At 61.3% G+C, this 17,095-nt stretch overlaps 1 protein-coding gene across 3 annotated transcripts; it reads right to left on the bottom strand.

The window, feature by feature from the left end:
• Positions 1-8,270: 8,270 nt before the first annotated feature.
• Positions 8,271-16,620, bottom strand: Rasd2 (RASD family member 2). 3 transcript variants are annotated; one of them, XM_013072338.3, is made up of 3 exons: positions 16,563-16,620; positions 12,664-12,943; positions 8,271-10,205 (listed from the first exon to the last, which is right to left on the bottom strand). In XM_013072338.3, exons 2-3 carry the CDS (start codon positions 12,932-12,934, stop codon positions 9,676-9,678), a joined length of 801 nt encoding a protein of 266 aa, XP_012927792.1. In that variant the 5' UTR covers positions 12,935-12,943; positions 16,563-16,620; the 3' UTR covers positions 8,271-9,675. The 3 variants fall into 3 exon arrangements, with proteins under 3 accessions (XP_012927792.1, XP_004844815.1, XP_004844816.1); XM_004844758.3 differs by lacking the exon at positions 16,563-16,620 and adding an exon at positions 16,179-16,333; XM_004844759.3 differs by lacking the exon at positions 16,563-16,620 and adding an exon at positions 15,677-15,996.
• Positions 16,621-17,095: the final 475 nt, after the last annotated feature.

The raw sequence follows: 17,095 nt of genomic DNA, 5'->3' as shown, positions 1-17,095 counted from the left end.
CCACACCCCACTGCAGCGCATGAGGATCTTCTCTAAAATGATGTTTTGAAAATCGGTCTCAGTAAAGACAGCTAAAAAGGATGGGCCGGGGAAGCTTTCAGCTGCCTGGAAGCCAGATGAAAGGCTCTGTGGCTGCAGAAAGGCTCCTCTGGTGTGTGCTCCAAGCGTCCATCCATTTCAGAAACTATCCGGCCTCTCCAAAGAAAAACAGTGAGCAGCTTCCAAAATGAGAGGAGGAGGGGTAAGTGTCGCTTGTGGCTCACCCACATCAGGTGCTTCTCCTACCCCAGTGTAATTCCTCCAACTGCCAGGAGGCTGGGGCTTTGGCCCTGTCCTCTGACCAGCCCTGGTGGAGTAGGAACACCGTGAACACTTGCAGAAGTTCCTTACTATTGTGGGGCCCTCTACATTCACACATCAGTGGACAGGCGTGTAGCATGCTGGTCAAGAGAACGCACATGTTTAAGCCAAGAAGTCCTGTCCTAAAGTCACATCTGGCCTGGAAGCACAGGCTGAGAGCCTGTATCAGAATAGCAGAGGTATTCCTCGGGGAGCATCACAAGGTGAGAAAACAGCCACAACATTGCCGGAAGAAATTCCAAACGTGAGCTACCTCAGAGCTAGAAGAGGTCTGTGTCAGTCAGTCTTCACCAGCATGTGCTGTAGAACAAGCATCCCCAGCCAGTTTCTTGGAGAAATAACCATTCCTTTATGGCTCGGGTTGCACAGCAGCAGCAGGGAACCAACTGCCACAGATCTCATCCACGGCCAGGTTGGACTGGGTGCCCCTCACCAGGGCCTGGGCTCCAGGAGCCACTCTTACATGCCGAGGGATCCTTGCAATGCTTCTAGCACCTCCACTAAATGACCGTGCTGCCATTTAGGCCCATGTATGAGGAAACAAAGCCACACAGCCAGTTCCGACACCCATGAGCAGAGCTGGTGCTAAACCTCTGCTGAACAACTCACTACCATGATTCAGACAAGGAGGAGCCAGTGGGTTTTAAGCTGTCCTGGGGAGATGATGAGGGTCTCCAGGGAGGCCCTGGAGGGAAGCAGGTGCAAGCACACAGGCTCCACAGCCCTCGCCTCCCACCACAGCCCACTTTGTCTGTGGGCCTTGTTAAAAACCTGGGAAAAACGATGCACTGACAAAGGAAACTGGTGACTGGTGTCCTTCCTGCACATCACAGAGGAAGATCTGGACCTCAGGAAGTGGCCAGGGGAAGCCGCCAGCTGTGCTCTGGCTGGACCAAGTTCCCCGGGAAAGAAAAGGAGGAGCCTGGAGCATTTGTCCCAGGGTATGAGGGGGGAGGGCAGCTGGTGGAGTGCAGAAGCAAAGCTTCCTGGTATGGCAGATAACAGGGTCTGCTTCCAGCTCCTTGCTTTACACCTGGAGAAACTGAGGCCGGAGAAGGGAAGCTAAGGCCTATTGTTTCAAGGTGCTGTGTTTTAGGACAACAGCGAGGAATGACTAAGACTACTGCCTCCTCAAACACACTGCGCGTCTGGGGCCTTGGTGGGGGTCTCAAAAATCAGCCCAGTCCCCAGGGAATGGAGATGGCTCAGAGAGACGTGTCGTCCAGTGTCCTGGGAGTCTGGGGCTCAGAATGAGACCCAGGGTACAAAGTGGGCCCATGAGCCAGCCAGGCCGACACAGCAGGGAGGGGCAGACTCCAGAAGGAGGAGCCCGGCTCAGAGCCCCTGACTCAGCGACGCAGCTCGCTGTTCCTCTGAGAGGTTTGGCTGACAGCACTGCGAGAGGCTGACAGGCTGTTCCCCACGGAACCAGGAGGATCTTTTTAAATTGCAAATCTGATCCTTTCACTGCTGCGCTCCCTGGATGAGGGCACAGCTAGGGCAGTCTCTCCTGCCTGGCACAGCTGCTCTTTGGCTTCCAGCTGCAGCGCGGGCTCTTCCACCTGGACAGCGTTCCCTGCCGCCTGCTACCTGGTTATGTCTAGCCTTCCTCGACCACACTTTCGTGACCACCCTCATGTCAGCAAGGAATCCACAGTGTCTCCCTCCCACAAAGCCCCCTGGCCTCAGCCCTGCTAGACTCACAGCACAGGGCATCAGCACTCAAGGGTCAGATGAAGCAGCAAAAGCAGGACCAGTGCCACCCACTGGCTGTTCCCTGAGTCCACGCCGACTTGGGGAGCTCCATGGGGATGCAGGAATCTGCTCAAGTGAACCAGGCAGCTTGCTGTTGCCCAAGTCCTAGAACCAGCAGGCTGTTGCAGGCTGGGTGCCCTGGACATTGGGGTGATGAAAGCCCGCCCTGGCTGGGTCTTGAAACCACAGGGCACCCCCTGCCCCAACAATGGAGACTGCTCGCCATCTGGGCTGCTGGCTGCCAACAGTGGAGGAAACAGCCTCTGCATGCCAGACAGCACAGCAAGGTCTTCCCCATGGGAGAGTCCTACAGGAGGATGATATCAAGATCCGCATGTCACAGGCAGGGAAACTGAGGCAAGGCCCTCACATGACCTGCACACAGCTACCCAACCATGAGGTGCCTGGCCCCTCACCCAACCCTGCCAGGGATCATGGGGAGGGAGGGACCACACCTGTCCCCATCCTGACTGCTCCCTGCCCATGGGTGGCAGGGGATAGAGACCCTCTCCGAAAGGACAGCCTCCCCCAGGCATGCAGGGCGGGGACCCTGTGCCAGAGCTGCCCCAGTGACGGCCTTTGGTCAGCCATGCGGAGAGGTGGTTTGCATTGGAAACCTAGGGATTTGGGCTGCAGACCACTGGCTTTCAGGCCATCTTCCCATGACTTCCGGGGGCTCCAGCTCCCAGGGCCCCAGGCCACGAGGCAGGTGCACCCCGGATGAAGAAGATGCCCAACCCCGTGGGAGCAGCACTGTGGAGGAGGCCTCCCATGACTGACGTGTGGGGTTGAGTCTCTAATTAAAACGTGCACCAGGTGCCAGTCACAAGAGATCAGCCCTGAGCTGAGGTCTTCAACCGAGCAGCTTCCCAAGTCTCTCTGCAGGGGCCACGATGCAGCCGCTCTGGGGCGCTCCTCACCCACACCTAGGAAGTGTGGCCCTCATGCTGGCCTTGGGCTTCAGGCTGAGCTGTGGTGCCCATGAGCCCCGTGGTGCTTCACCTAGCATCCCACTGTGGTCACCCAGGTGGTGTGAGAAATGTCCTGCCTGGGCCTCGCCTCTGTCCTAACAGTAGCCCTGAGAGAGGTGCCCAGGCCAGGCAGCTGCAAAAGCTCTGCCCGGGTTCCAACATGCACCCCATGCTGGGAACCCCTTTACCCTCCTCTTTGTACAGATGGGGAAACTGAGGCTCCCAGAAAGAGGCAAATCATCCCAGGCCCTGGTCGTGAGGAGCTTCCAGGAACGTAGACGGGAGTGGCTCTGGGCATCCAGAGGCAGAGAAGGGGAGACACTGATCAGACAGCGGTGACACCACGCTCTTCCCTGAGTTTGGGGGCACAGGGCAGGGCCCAAAGCTCAGCCCCTCCCCTCCTGGAAGTGGCTGGAAGCACAGGACTTTCCAGTGAAGGCAGGCACAGCGACTCCAGCTCTGTGACCTCAAGGAAGCCCCCAGGGGCCCCTGAGAGCCCTAGGTTGAGGCCCTGGGAGGAATCGACAAGCCGAGATGACAGCACTGGCCCTCGGGAAAGCTCTCTGATTTCCAGTCCCAACTCCTCCCCTGTGACACGGGGACAGCTGGACCCTAAGTGTTCAAGCTGGACAGCCCTCCCTCGGGAGTGAACCGGCAGAGCCCCACGGGAGGGGTGCAGGCTGTCTCCCCAGGAGGGAAGTTGGTGCCACAGATTGAAGGGAGCCCTCAAGGCTCTGGCTCCCGTGCACGCAATTTTGTTCCTGCAGACTCACTGCTAGAAATTGCATCTCCTGTCTGCGAATGCTGGGGACTTGGTTCCAGGCCAGGTCTTTATGGTCTATAAAAATAACAAAAGAACCAAAACAAAGATTTGTGCCAAGGGAAAGAAGCCGCTGAACGAGGGGGAGATGATGTGGCTCCTTCCTCCTCCTCCCTTGTTCTTGGCAGAGTGTGTGCCTGCTGTGTGCATGTGTACAAGTGTTTGGGTGTCCATCTGTGAACCTGCACGTGTGTGTCTTGGCGTCTGTGAGTGTGCATCTGTGAGGCAGACGTGTGGCCTCTGTGCACACCATGCCTGTGTTGTATGTGCATGGTATATGCACACAGGGACATTAAGAAGCACACTCATGTGTGTATGTGCACGCACGTGTGTGCTCACATCCACACTTGCTAGGTGCCCGTGCATTCATGTGTGCGTGTGTGTAGGTGTGTATGGAACCTCAGGTTACCCAAAGGCGGCATTTGAGAGGAGAGGGGTATTGGGAGGCCAAGGAAATTCCTAACAATTGAGGATTAAACATGTAGTTTAGAGCCATCTCCACCCAAGGTCCTTGGCTGAAATAATTTAGGGTTTTTGGGGGGTTTTTTCGGTACCGGGGATCAAACTCAGGACCTTGCACTTGCGAGGCAGGCGCAGTGCCACTGAGCTAAATCCCCAGCCCTTGAAATAATTTAGTTTTGCTGGGGCAAAAATGTCAGTATGGGGCTGAGCTCACTGACCACCCACAGACACACAGTTCTTTCTGGAAAATGCCCTCAAAAGAACTCCATCTGTGAGTGTGAGCAGTGGAAAGAAAGATGAAGATAGCTGAGAATGTGTTGGCGTTAGTTAGAAAAAGAATCAGGGAGTGGATGAGAGAGAGTGGAGAGTCCATTTCGGCACAAGTTCATCTGCAGCTTCAGGGACCCCACCGTGAGCCATGCCAAAGGAAAGTGGACAGAGGAGCTCCAGGCCGGTCCCCAGGTGACGGGCCCCGACACCCCAGATACACACTGTATGGGCCAGGACCCAGCTGGCCATCCTAGCCGTGTGCGACTCCTTTCTGGGAGACAGCACTGCCCCACAGGGCTCCTATAGATCCCCGCCTGCTTTCTGGTGACAGCCAGGGCCTCCAGCAATGATCCGCATCCAAACACTCGAGGAGAGTTGGGGGAGTCCGCTATAGGCATGAGAAAATTATTAATAATCTCATAATGGCTCATCTACATTGAGAGCTGATGATACGCCTGGGACTAAGCTGAGCATTTATATTAAGCATAATTACATTTCTATTAAGCAGAATAATGTCATTCCCCACCTCCAGGAAGCACTTCCTGGTAAAACTCTGTAGAGCCTTCTCAGGCAGCTCAGATTGTCACCGCGTCTGCGAAGCTTCCTCCCAGGTCACCATTGATTTCTCACCTCCTGCCCAGAGCCAGGACCTGCTTCCCTGGGCCCTAGGCACAGAGAGAGCTCTGTTTGTGGAGTAAATACTAGATGTCCCATGGGCCCCCCTCCCTCCAGCTGTCCCAGAGCTCCACTCCCCTTCCCGAGCACAGCAGGCTCTGCTTGCCTCACTGTGGATAGCACAGATCCCAGCTTTCTGCTTCCGGTGTAATTTCTTATGAAAACACTGGAAGCTGAGAATGTGCTCTCTGGAGACTGTCCTCAGCAGGCCACACTGCAGGAAGCCAACAGCCCTGGAAGGCAGGTCAGAGGCTCCCGAAGCTCCCTGCCTCCTTGGGGCAAATCAGCCGCCCCCTGGCTGCAGAGTCCTTTCCTCCCCTTGGCGTCTTCCTTCTCCTCGAGCCTCCACCAACAGCATCCATCAGGAGAAAGACACCAAGGCAACAGAGCCTCTGACCATCCCGGCCCAATCCTGAGGGGCCATGAGACGCCTGCACTCCCAAAGCCCTGCAGGCCAGCATCATGTGCACCACACAGCATCCTGGGCCGGCCTGACCCAACACCCCGCAAATCCACCCCTTAAGGGCCCAGGCCAGGCCTTGAGAGGCTCAAGCCTGGAAGTGACAGGGACAGCACAAGAGGGGAGCCCGAGAGGACATCGCCATAGGCTGCACTTGTCCTGGCCAAGACAGCATTCCCAGGCAGAGAATCCAGAGAACAGCAGTATCCCAGGGCTGCAGAAGGAAAGGTCCCTGAGGAGGCAGCCAGGCTAATAGGGCTCACAGCTCAGGCTCCTGAGCCTTTGCCCCCATCCCTGAGCCCTGCCCTGTCCTGAGTGAGCACCGTTTCCCCACGGTGCCACCTTCATGCCCCACTGGTCTCTTCCCCTGCACCTCCACCCCACCCCAGAATAGAGGGAAGAATCCAGAAGTGGCAGAGGGCCGAAGGCCAGTGGGAAGCCAGTGACCACCCTCCTCCAGCTCTATGCAGCTGACCACAGCCAGGGGAGGAAGGACTCCCGCTCAGATAAGGACTGAAAACTCGGTCATGGCGTAGGCCAAAGGCCTTCAGTTCAGGCTCCTCCTGCTGCTCTATGCCCGTGGCGTCACTTGCTAAGGCAGCTGAGACCACTCTGGGCAGCCAAGTTTCATGTAGGATGGGGGAAGATGAATGCCCAAGCACTGCTGGGTGCTTGCATCTGCCTCAAGGCTAGAGGTCAGACTGCACCGTGCCCTGCAGCCAGGCACACAGGCAGAGAAGCAGGAGGGTATGGTGGGCCAGATGACTTTGATGCTCTGTGTCCACAGAGAAAGGGCTCTTATGGGCAGCTGCACACTAGGGCCCCACGTGGAGGTAAGCAGCCGTGGTGAGGGGCTCCAGAGACAGAGGAGCCTGAAGGTGGAGAGGCCAAGGCTGTGACCAGCAGCCCCGTGAGCCCACTGTGACCGCCTCAACCTGTGCCTCTAAAAACCCTGGGGACCAAACACACTTTGAGACCAGGCCAGACCCCAGCCCAGCTCATCTCTCTGCTAGGCAACCTCCAGCCAGAGACTCAACCTCTCAGCTTTGGAGCCTCCTGTCTACAAAGGGTTCCTGTTCCATGCACATAGCTCTGCCACGAGGATCCCCGAGGGGATGTGGGAAAGGGCCCCAGCCCAAGGCTCGGTGCCCCAGTCCTTGGCAAAGGTTGCCTCTTCCACTGCCGTCAAGCAGCTTGGTGGCTCAGCCACAGGTGGCTCCCGTCCACCCCCCAGGTGGGACGTGGATAGAAACTCCCCTCTCTTGTGACAGGCTCAGGGAGCCGAGACCAAGCGGCACGCAGAGCACACTCGCAGGACGCCCAGCTAGAGGCCACTGCCTCCACTGGCTCCCGGCTCCCTCCGTTCTCGGTCCCGGGCTGGGAAGGCTGCGTCCCGGACACAGTGTGCTGTTACCCGTGCCGGGCTGAGGGTCAAGGGGAGCCTGGAGTGGAGCCAGACAATGGGGAGGGTGCTGTGTCCAAGAATATTAATCCCCTGCAGAGACCTCACGACCAGGCTGTCCTGCCCACCTTGTCTGCCACTGTCCACTTGGAGCGAGGGTGGCCAGGGAGGGACACCAGAGCACACACCGTATGTTTACCAAAGGCACAGGGCTTTGTGTCCCACACCAACCTTCACTGGCCAGGGTGGGCCAAGGACCCAGTGGGCAGAGGCAGGTACTGTCCCACCTCCCCCACCTTGTGACCCCACCAGTGGGCAAGGAGGGCCCCAGGCAGGCCGGGACCTGGCTCTCTAGCGCCTGCCCCCCGGGCTAGACCCCACTGTCCAGGTCCCCAACCCGTCCATCCGAGCCTCGCACCTGCCCAGGGAGTGGGGTGCATTGGGGAGCAATTTCCCAGGGACACACCCTCTGCTCGGGAGGAGCCCTGGGCTTGTGGGATGCCAGTGAGCTCAGGGCGGGGCCTCCTCTGCCTCCCATTCACTGGATGCACAGCAGTGGTGTCCGGGCGAAGCTGCAGCCAGACAGACACAGTCAGAAAACACTGTCAGAGGTGTCCTGTGCACTGGGACTGCAAACAGCACCCTTCCCCACTCACTGGCACCAGCTGCACCTTGCCCGCCCTTCCTGCCGGCCTGGCGGGCTCTGTTCACACAATGTCTTGCTAAGGTGACTGCGCTGGCTTTGAACATCCAGTCTTCTTGCCTCAGCCTCCCGAGGAGCTGGGACCCGGCTTCCCAACTGGTTTCTTCTTGCCTCAGCCTCCCGAGGAGCTGGGACCCGGCTTCCCAACTGGTTTTGTTAACCAAAATGACTCCAGACACCGCCAATGTCTCAACCCAGACCCGGAGACATGGAGGAGGGCATCTGCTCCCACACCCTAGAGGCCCTGAAGGGCCAGGCTGGGTGCTGTAAACCCCAACCGCGGAGAACAGGGCCTACAGGTGGAGATGACTCAGTAGCACGCTTGCCAGGGAGAGGACCCCAAGGGGCACGGAGAAGCAGCCCTACCTCGTGGAACAGCCAGTGCCAGACTCTTGGTGCATTAACAAACCCACTTTAATGGATGTATACAGAAGTCAGGGTGCTGGGTGAAGGGCAGGGAGGGCCGGGCCACCACCTGTCTGGACACAGTTCCTGGCCTGCTCCAAGGGACCACACAGGGAGTGGACCAGGTGGGGACTGAAGCGGGATCTTGGGAGCTGGGGTGTTGAGCGGCAGGCAGGGCCTGAGCATGGGGAGCCAGCTGGGCCAGGTGGTCGCTGTGTCCTTGTGTGTACATGGGGTCACAAGAGCCTTACAACCACTTGGGCAGGGGCCGGGGCGCAGGGAGCCAGGAAAGGGGCGCCCCTGTGAGTGTCCCCGGGCCACAGCCACCCTGCTGTGCCCTCACAGCCCCCAGGGAAGCCAGGCTGGTGGGCAGCTCTCTGGGCCTCAGAAATTCTCAAGATGACACTGCGGCTTCTCAAGACCCTAAAGCTCAGCATCTTGAAGGTTCTCTGACAAGACTGATGACATGGGCCTTTGGTCTGACATGGGCTACAGGCACAGCGCCTCCAGGCTGGGCACATGGTGCCACCTGCCCTGGCCACAGCCCAGCCACTGCTGCTCTTCCTCCCAACAGATGTGTGCAGTCATGGTGGAGAGGGTGTGCCCTCACCCCAGCACACGGTGCACACAGCACCCAGTAGGTGCTCAGTAAGTGCATGAGGATGGGCACCAGAAGGCCAGCCTGGCTCTGGTGGAGCTCTGCCCTGCACCAGCTGCAGGGACCATGTGGGCTCAGAGCAGAGCCTGATCCATAGCAGACAGCTGGGGGAGGAGGCACTTTGCTGCCTGGGTGGAAGGGAGCAGTCCCTGGCTGAGACGCTGGGTCTGCACCACGGGGACCTGGCCAGGTTGGGCCACTGCCCTCGGGACAAGGCACAGCAGCAAACACCTGGTGCCGCTGTTGGGTAGAGGAACCTGGGGAAGGCTGAGGAGCTACAGGACTGGCAGGGCCAAGGAGCAGGCAGACCACAGGCTCCCTCAGCCCACTGGATGGATGAACCGAAGGCCAGGGCCAGCTCTGCAGGGCGGGGCAGGGTCCCCAGATGCACCCACCACGCCACCCCGACCCGCAAGAGTGCTGGCAACCTCTGCCCGGTGACCTGCTCCAAAGGCTTTGCTGCTGACAGAACGCACCACCAACCTGGTCCCTGCTCTCCCCACTGCCTGTGTCCAGAGACGTGCCCTCCCCGGGGAAGACAGGCAGGGGCAGCAGGGGAGAGAGGACTGGGGGACGGGAGGGCAGGAGGAGAATGCGCAGAGCTCAGTGCCTCAAGGGACCTCACGCCTGTGCCAAGGGTCCAGACCGGACTCCTGGCGAGGGATGTGGGCAGCGGGACCCTCAGCCGCCTCCCTGAGCCCTTGCCTAAGCCCCCGCACCCCCACGTGCCCTGCTCACTGCACGGTGCACTTGTCCCTCTCTCGGGCCTGGCCCTCTCTCAGGACCTTGGCCTTGATGTACTTGAGGTCGCTGTTGACGCTGGGCCGCCGGGCGAAGGGTGAGACCATGCCGTAGGCATCCACGTCCTTGCCACGCCGTGCGCACAAGGGCCGGGCATGGAAGGCGTCGCCGTACTGCACGGAGATCTTGCGGTGCAGCGCAGGGCTCATCTCGTGCGGCAGCTTGGCCATGCTGAAGAGCACGTAGAACATCTCATCCACGTTGGTGTTCTTCTTGGCCGACACCTCAAAGTAGGCACAGTGCTCGTCGCCAGACACTAGCAGCTCGGCCTCGGTGCTGGGCACCTGGCGGCAGAGCTCCCCGCGGTCACTCTTGTTGCCACAGATCACCATCGGCAGTTCCGCCGCCTCCTTGGTCCTGTTCTTCAGACAGGACTTGACCTCCAGGATCTGCTTCTGCAGCCGCTTGGCCTCATCAAAGGACTCACGGCTATCCAGGCTGAACACCAGGATGAAGACGTCGCCTGCGGGGAGAGTGGGCTTGAGTTCCGAGCACCGCTGCCCAGGCTGGGATGGGAACTCCGACCCCATGGGCTCTCAGGGAGCTGGTGTCAGCCTCCCTGCATCTGGGCAGGAAGCTGAGGCTCGGAGGCTAATGCCTCAGCCACATTGACAGAAGGCCTGGCTCAAACACGCCCGCCTGCACCGTGCTTCCTCGTGGGGCAGAAGGGGGCAACTGCGGACTCACACAGACCCTGCTAGAGTCGCATTTCATTTCCGTATGCACAGGAGCTGCCGCCTGCTCCAGGCATCCCCAGCCATCGGCAGCCCAACGAACAGCCAGGATACACAGCGGCAGGGCATGCTCACTGGGCACATTGCCTCCCTGTTGCTCTGTGTGTCATGACGAGGACAGGCCTCACACTCCCGCCCTGCTCCCCGGAGCAGGGAGACCCAGAAAGCACAAGCAGCAAGCCCAACCCACACAGCTCAAATGGGGCTCCACTGGCACTGCAACCCTGTCCTGCCCTCGGCTGGCACAGTGTGCCTGCTTCCTGGACACCCATGGGATGAGGTGGTCACTCTTTGTACCACCCACACCCGGCTGAGTCAGAACAGGGGACAGTGTGGGGTCAGGAGAGGCAGCCTCATCCCAACTTCTAGATCATCACAACTGCAGCAGCATCGGACCTCATCCGATGCCCTTTCCTCGATTTTGCTTAAGCTCTTAACAAAGCTGTCAGTAGATCCAGGGTCCCCATCTCATAGTCCAGAAAACAGGCACAGCAGCGCCGGTCACAGGCTGAGTCTGCAGGAGAATCCAATGGAAATCCACCAGCTCCCCCTCGCACGCACGGTGTGCGAGCTCCGGGCAGCAGTCGGGGCACACCCCGCCATGGGATCACACAGCAGTACTCGGGGAAGCTGGCTACAAGGTGGCACAGACAGAAGCTGCACCACAGGCTGCTCACGCTGACCTCAGCCCCCAAACGTGGGACTGGATGCCATACACCAGACCCGTGCCAGCAGCTGAGAGGGCTGGCTGCAGCATGAATGGCTTCAGAATGCCCCGCGCCTAGCACCAGAGCAGAAAGCAAGGCCGGGCTGCTGATCGAAAAAAGCAACAGCAGACAGATGTGCTCAGAATGCTACATGCACAGAACACAGACAGACAAAGGCTCCCACTACCACCAGGACACAAATCTGAATGTCAATGTGCTCGAGACGCCAGAAGAGCCCATGACAGGCCCTGGAGCGGCCACCTTGGGGAGGCAGAGCCTGTAAGGGGAGACAGGGATGCAAGGGGCTCTGGCCTCTTCTGTAGAACTCACCTGGTATTATTTGTGTGACTGAAAGCATGCATGTGGTCCCGGGCCATACCTCCTCTCCCTCTACCCTGAGCACCCTTTGTGTCCCTGGCACCAGGCCCCCCAGGTTGGGAGAGCTGACCCCATGAAACAACCATGTATGGAAGAGTGGGAAAGGCCAGGACTCCCACATACCTGCCTCCCTTCCCACATCTAAGCCGCTCAGCAGCAGAGCCAGGACAGGAACCCAGACCCACCAGAATTCCTCCAGCCAAACACTCCCTCTGTACACAGATGCCCGAGAACAACCCAGGCCCCAGGACCCCAGGTCCTGGCCAACATGAGGGCAGTGTGGGCAAGTGTGAGTCTCTTGGCCAGAGGTGTCTGGTCTGGGGACACATCAACAATGGTGAGAGTCACCTGCGTGCTGCCGCAGCCTGCCAGGCATGGGAGGGACCAGCTAGGGAGGCGGCCCCAGCTGCAGCAGGCACCCTAGGAACACCAGTGCAGCTTAGGGTCAGGGCACACTGCTCACCAGTGCCTCCCATGCACTACCTGAGCTCCCACAAGGCCCAGGACAGGACCCACGCAGTGCTACTGCTCCAGACAAGGAAACAGGCAGAGCAACAAAGGCCCCGGAGTGCGGCTGGTGCAGGGCTATGTCTGGGAGCCCCTGGTGTGCCCTCCTGGTCTCCCGTCAGGGTGGGAAACTGTGGGAAACAGTGGAAAGCAAGGGAGCTGGCTGCCACCTCCATACTGTGCTTCTGCCTGGAGCAAGTTCTTGACTGCTGCCTCAGTTTCCCCACTCGTCCAGTGGAGGTAAATACCTTTCTCCTGAGTTAGGAGCAACTGTCAGAACTGCATAAACACACACTGGGCTCTAAGAATAAGATCAGGTCCTCAGCTACTGCCAGTACTGCCAGCACAAAGCCCCTTCCCTCTGCGCCCCGGGGTCCTCCCCAGTTCTCTCTAGGGGCAGCCAAGCCCTGGAGGCCCTGAGCTCTGCTGGGTCTCCTGCCCGTAGGTGAAGCAGCCATCGACCCCTCTGTGCCTGAGGGTCAGGTCCTGGTCTCAAGGCAGCAACCAGTCAAGAGGACTGAAACTGGGGTGCCACCCTCAAGTCAGCAAGCGGCAAGCCCAGCCCCAGCCTCAAGCCCAGCCCCAGGCCAGCCACCTGTGAGGATGGACAGCCGGCGCATGGCGGGGAACGGGTGGTTGCCCGAGGTGTCTAGGATGTCCAGCTGGTACATGTCCCCGTGGATGTTGTACACCTTCCGGTGGAAGTCCTCGATGGTGGGCGTGTACTGGTCCTCGAAGCGGCCATTGAGGAAGCGGGAGACGATGGCACTCTTGCCCACACGAGAGGCACCCAGCACCACCATGCGGTAGGAGTTCTTGGCGGGAACACTCAGCGCACAGTTCCCACTGGACAGTGTCTTCATCATGGCACGCGGCTGCAGCACAAGCCAAAGGAGGGAGCAAACATCAGAGCACCTCCACCCACGCTGGCCCCGCCCCTCCCGCCGCAGGCCTGGGCCTCCTTGCGAGCAGCCGGGTCTGTTTCCACCTGTGAAATGGGGGTGTGGGGCCCCAGCCACGCATCTGCCCACACCTCCCGCACCAGCTCACTCATCTGCCCTGCTCGTCTGCCCTCTTCAATGGGCTCTGGTGAGTCTGGCTCGCAGGCGGGCACCAGCACCCCCACAAAGTCTCTCCTGGCCAGGACAGAATTGGCTCCAGGTGCTAAGAGAGGCTGCTGCATCACCAGAATGCCCTCCTTCCTGCCCTCCATCCTCTCCACCTGGCTTCCCAGCAAGCTGGTGGCTCTGGGACATGACACAGGGAAGGATCCGGCAGGCATTTCTAAACCAGATGTCTGGGCTGCTCTTGCGGCCACCACGGAGCACACACCCTGGCCTGGGAGGGCTCTGGCTCTGCCCCCAAGAGGCCTGGCCCAGAGGACGCAGACAGAGGACAGCCGCAGGCAACTCAGCCTCCCTTTCAACTCCAGGAGAACCCAGATTCCAGGGGGTGCCTCCTGGCCTCCCAGACAAGACTGAAACAGATCAAGCTCTACACCCTTAGAGGTGAGCATGGCCACTCAAGTGGGGGCTGCTAGGCGCAGGTCTCCTGGCACGCGGCACCTCTGTTCACCTCACCTGAGAGCCCACGCAGGAAGCCACGCTCCAAACCAGCTTTTGTAAGAGCCCTGGCCTGTGGTGGACACTCCCATCATGGCCAAGTCCTGGTTAGCAACAGGGCTCCAATGAACGGACTGAGAGGGACATGGACAATGGGCAGCTCAGCACACACCTGACCACCAGCCTGGAGCCAGGGCAGCAGGATGACCACTGACCAGGCCACTGTGTGCCAAGGACAGTGCTAGGAACAGAACAGTCATGGCAGCTGCTGCCTGTTCTGTAGCTAACACATGCTGGGCGTGCTGGGTGCTGTCCACACGTCACCCCACCCCGCCCTCAGCAGGAGCCAGGTGACACAGGTGACATCGCCCGCTCACCTGGCCAGGACCAGTGAGCAGGGTGGGCCCAGGCAGTCTGCCCCGTGCTGGGGAAACAGCCTTCCCCAGGCACAGATCACTTCCCGTTTCCCAAATGAGGACCTTGAAGATCAAAATGCTACGGAACTTGCCCACCCGTCAGTGGGAGAGCCTGAGGGAAACCCCAAGCCAGCGACCTCTACGTCCCCAACAGAGACACCAAGCACCATCTATCCACACATCACAGGGGCTGCAGCGCCAGGCACACAGCAGGTGCTCAATAAATAACCCACGAGGGAACAGAACGGCAAAGCCCTGCTCCAGGACCTTCTCCACTCAAGCCCAGCCCATCAGGCTGGCCGGGCCATGCTGAGAAGGGCCCCCAGGGAGCCTGCGGAGGAGCCCTGGGCACAACTGAGGTGGGCAGGGGGAGGTTCACAAGGCTAGGAACGGTCACCTCCCTGCCTCCCATGCGGCCGGCTAGGTGCCTTCAGAGAAGATGTGAAGAGCCCCACCCTCAACCCTGTCTCTCTACAGGGAGCCTGATCGCTGGCCTCACTCTCTCCAGACCAGGGAGGAGGGAGCCACAGCCCCCGGGGTGCCTGTCTGCAGCATTGTCCTCAGCCTCCGGCCAGAGTCACTGGATCAAGCAAGCAAGCTACACCAGCACCTGATGGACTTGAGGGGTTAGAGAGGCGGCAGGGAAGGAGAAATAAGAGCCAGAGTCAGAGGAGACACCAGGGGAAATCCTCCTGATCCTCAGTGGCCTCGGGGCTGCACCACACCTGGACACCAGGTGATAGCACTGTGTCCCCAGCCCCTGGCCCACATTTGCCTGAGGATACCTGGGCTCTGTCTCTCCAAGTGCCCAGGCTCCGCCTGGAACTGCAAGGCCTAAGGTGACAGAACCTCAGGCAAAGCCCAGAAGGCTGGAGCAGGGAGAACAAACAAGGTGCCTGATGTAAGTGCAGGCCGCTGACCCACCCTGGATCCTTCCAAGGGCAGCCAGAAGACAGAAGATGGGGTGAGGCTGTCCCAGGAACAGGAGCCACCGTCACAGGGACCCATCTCCTGGGTTTCACCACAGCCCACAGGGAGGGCCCACAGGGACGCCTCAACTGACGGGGACTCCGAGGCTCAGAGACGGCGAGGCACCAGCAGGTGACTGGCTGAGCTAGGATCTGAACCAGGCTACCTGGCTCCAAAGCCCAGCTCCTGCCTCTGGAAACCCAGCCCCTGGCACGTGACTCAGAGGGCTCAGCTGGCACTGGGCAGGGTGATGGCCCAAGCGGATCACATCCGCATCCTTTGCCCCTCTGGACAGCAGGGTGGGCACCCTGCCCGGGGCTCTCTTGCCAGCAGCTCCGATTCCCCCTTCTCTCCCTCATTTCCCCTCTTCTCCCTCATGTCCTCAGGGCTGCCTGGGAGCTGCACAGGTCAGGCAGCAGGGCTGGAGACTGCACAAAGCCTGGCTCCAGGCTCAGGGTGCTGGGTGTCCGAGGGCCCACTCTGCCCCTTCGGCCAGGGCCCTGAGACCCCGCAGGGCTTCGGCTTCCCTCAGCTGTGGGATGGCGGAAGCAAACCAAGGGAAGTCAAGGGGCTCCTGCTGACCCAGCACACGCACACACGCACGCACCCACATACACATACACACATGCTAACACATCACGTTACATACAAGTAACAACACCTTTGATAGCCTTCCTCTCAGCCGTCATGGGGCTGCCTGAGGTGCAGGATGAGGTCCTGCGAAGGCAGCTCTGTCTCAGAGGCCACGGGAGGCTTGGATCCTGGGCTCCCACCTCCCCGCCCTGGATGACATTCCTGTCACCTCCTGGGGAGGGACAAGGCAGAGCCCCGCGCTGAGCACGGAGCCATCCTGGGAAGGGGTCGCTCACTCTGCAGCGGACCACGGACAGCAGACTCCCGACCCGGACCCCGGACCCCTGCCCTCCATCCAGGGAGCCGGGAGGGCGCGGTCCCTTCTCCCGAGCCCCATGAAGCGGGCCGGACCCGGGTGCCCAAACCGGGAGTGCTGGCTGCGCACCTACAGAGACAAACGGGGAAGCCCCGCCCCGGGAGAGGGACGCGCTCTGGGCAGCAGCCTGCGGCGACGGGGGCTCGGCAGGAGCGCGACCGCCCGCGCGACCCCGGCCTCCCTCCCGCCCAGCCTCAGGCCACGGCGCCCCTACCTGCGCACGGCGCGCGCCCCCCGCAGCTCCGGCCGAGCGCCCAGGAGTGCGCGGCGGCTCCGGGGTCCCGGCGCGGGGTCTGCCCTCGGCGCGGGGCGCGGGGCACCCAAGGGCGCGCGCAGCGGGGCCTGGGCGCGGGGCAGGGTCCGGCTGGCCCTCGCAGGCCCGGCCCGGCCCCGCCCCCGCCCCCGCCCCGGGGGCCTCGTGCTGAGCCAGGGGCGCGGGCTGCCCGGCCCGGATGCCCGCGAGGGCTCGCGCCCGTCTGCTCCGGCGACGCCGACTGTCCGCGCTGGGCCTGTCGCCGCCCCGCTCTCCGCCAGGGAAGCAGAACTTTGTCCGAGCGCGGCGGGGACGCGCGGCCCTCCCCGCACCAGCAGCGCCCACCTGCCTCTGCCGCCCGGAGCCCGTCCCGCCCGGCGCCGGGGTCTGAGCCCGACCGCCCGGCGTGGCCCCGCCCGCTCCCCGCCCCCGCCGCTCCGGGCCAATAGGCGGCGAGTTTCTCCCCCTCCCTCCCCCGTCCTGCGGCCCGGCCCCGCCCCTCTCCCCGCCCCGCGCCCTACCCCACCCACGCCCGCCCGGGATCCGCAGTCCGCTCCCCGCGTCCCCGGGCGCGTGGCGGTGCCGGGACGCGGGGGACCCGCCGTGTGCGGGCGCGCGCACCGGGACTGGAAGGCGTCCCGAGCCGCGGAGGCCGCCTCAGCCACGCGCTCATCCGCACCCCCGGTCCGGCCGCAGGGCCTCTGGGTCCTCAGCCCTCCTCCCGCCTGCCTGCCCGAGCTCTCCGCCTTCCCGAGGTCTGGCACGAGGACCCGGTGGCCGGGCGCGCGGGCGGCGCCTTGGAGTCTCGTGGGCCTGCGTGCCAGTGCGGAGGCCCGCTCGACGCTGCGGAGTGGTGTTCAGGGAGCCGGCCAGGGCCT

Source organism: Heterocephalus glaber, unplaced genomic scaffold (assembly GCF_053883595.1).
Source record: "Heterocephalus glaber isolate CG9 unplaced genomic scaffold, H.glaber_assembly_v1.0 deba00001572, whole genome shotgun sequence".
Taxonomy (NCBI): domain Eukaryota; kingdom Metazoa; phylum Chordata; class Mammalia; order Rodentia; family Bathyergidae; genus Heterocephalus; species Heterocephalus glaber.
This window is presented reverse-complemented; position numbering and strand designations above follow the sequence as displayed.

What these genes read in the sequence shown, in the direction of transcription:
- Rasd2 (XM_013072338.3), bottom strand. Translation starts at nt 12,934, where the DNA reads ATGATGAAGACACTGTCCAGTGGGAACTGTGCGCTGAGTGTTCCCGCC. An exon ending in CCGGCTGTCCATCCTCACAG is followed by an intron (nt 10,206 to 12,663) that starts GTGGCTGGCCTG and finishes CTCTCCCCGCAG; the next exon opens with GCGACGTCTTCATCCTGGTG.